This window comes from Pseudomyrmex gracilis, unplaced genomic scaffold, assembly GCF_002006095.1.
Source record: "Pseudomyrmex gracilis isolate BER0280 unplaced genomic scaffold, ASM200609v1 scaffold_2085, whole genome shotgun sequence".
In the NCBI taxonomy this organism is placed as follows: domain Eukaryota; kingdom Metazoa; phylum Arthropoda; class Insecta; order Hymenoptera; family Formicidae; genus Pseudomyrmex; species Pseudomyrmex gracilis.
This window is the reverse complement of record NW_018022669.1, coordinates 17,440-19,267: the sequence shown is the minus strand read 5'-3', so window position 1 is coordinate 19,267 and position 1,828 is coordinate 17,440. Positions and strand designations below refer to the sequence as shown.

Sequence of the window (1,828 nt, the reverse complement as noted above, 5' to 3'; positions counted from 1 at the left end):
AGATAGACCATGTACAAACGTAGCAGTCTGATAAAAGTTCATCATCCTTCAGGACGCGAGAAAAGACACACAGATTCTAAATACATTTAAAGAATAAGGTATAAAAAGATGAGCTGCTTGATGACTGCTACTCAGTCTCATCTAAACCATGGACATTGTACGAGAATGCAACGAGATCGGCGAATCAGTGGCACCGGCGGCATGTATCCTAGCTAACACGGTGGATACGCTAATGGTAAAGATTCGCCGATTGCAACGCACAATGGAGGAGATTGTACGGCAAGATGAAAGGGCCGAATTTGAGTGGACTGGCAGTCATCTTCCCCAACTTGTAAGTACATCAATAATATTTTTAACTCTTTATACAACTATCACGTACGGTTAACTAGTTTTAGAAAGTATACATTATATTGTTCTGTTTCAGAACTATAGTCAACAATATCATCGGGGATATCACGCGAGTTCTCCAAATGGAGGTACAACATGTAGAGGGGATTCAAGAAGAACTGAACATTGCACTTGGGGAGATTCACATGTCCAACAACACTCCTCCTCCATCTCCGGAAACACAATAGGTAAAAAGTACTCATTATATTAGTAAAATAAAAAGTATACTATTGTGTATTGCATAATTAATTATATATGTGTCTTGTTACAGAAATGTCCTCGGTGCCAGGAGATACACACACACACACACATACGCGCGCGCGCGCGCGCCTTTTTTATTACGTTTAATTTTGTACTTTTTGTTTATATGTTTATAGTTTTTATATTGTATATCTTTTATTTTTTGTTAGATTTCTATCAAGTTTTTCATATGATCAAAACAAATAAATACTCTCTTATACTACACCTGTGAATTTTTACTGTGCAACCTTTGATCCCACCCCCGATTCCCGACTGTCCTTATAACTATATACTACATACGATCAAAAGAACAACACATATATCTTCTATTAATATTACGTATAATTTTTTATACTTGTAGTTTTATATTTTTATATATTTTTTATATTTTTATATTATATCTTTTTATTATACTATATCTTTTTTTATATCTTTTGATAAATTTTTATACAGTTTGTTTTTATATGATGAAAACGAGTAAATTGTCTGTTATTTTACAATTATGAATTTTTTANTGTGCAACCTTTGATCCAATCCGATTCCCGACTTTCCTTATAAATATACATATATACTACATAAGACAAACTAAATATAATAAAAATAAATAAAACAAATACAACATAAATAAATACAAAAATTTCGTAAATTTATTCCGCGGAAATATACGATGCATGTAAATAATAGTTTTCATGAATAAACTTCAAACTTGAAATTTGATACACGAAAGAAAGTGCAATGTTTGCAAAATATACTTTTAACTACGTGATAACAACGATGACATCTGATATCCGACAGAAGTGCTTTTTTTTGCAGAAGTTATGAGTCATCTATAGCGATTGCACAATTGTTATTTTCGAATATGCAGTTAGCAACTTTTTGCTATTATCAGCATTTTTTAATATAGGATTATGTTACTTTAATATGTGATCGAATCGATGAAATTTGATATCCGGCAAACAAAAGTGCATATTTTGCAGAATTTCTGACGCGATTTAGCGCTAAATGTCGTTATTATTCGCGATGCACGAGTTGTAAAATTTACATTAAACGATAAGTGTTTATACATGAAACCACCCACTGTTACATTTTTGTTAACTTTAAATTTGTGTATTGAAAATATGTATTATTGGTTGGCAGAACATACTCATGTAATAAATACAAAGTTTGCACAGTTTGTTCGCGTTCTACGAGAACAAAATAT

At 31.7% G+C, this 1,828-nt stretch overlaps 1 protein-coding gene across 1 annotated transcript in view; it reads left to right on the top strand.

The window, feature by feature from the left end:
- Nucleotides 1-148: 148 nt before the first annotated feature.
- The window catches only part of LOC109862623 (ataxin-8-like), a 3,676-nt gene continuing 1,996 nt past the window's right edge, over nucleotides 149-1,828 (top strand). The window contains exons 1-2 of the mRNA XM_020442713.1: nucleotides 149-331; nucleotides 425-476. Coding sequence (XP_020298302.1) covers nucleotides 149-331; nucleotides 425-476 — 235 coding nt within the window. The remainder of the gene's footprint in view (nucleotides 332-424; nucleotides 477-1,828) is intronic.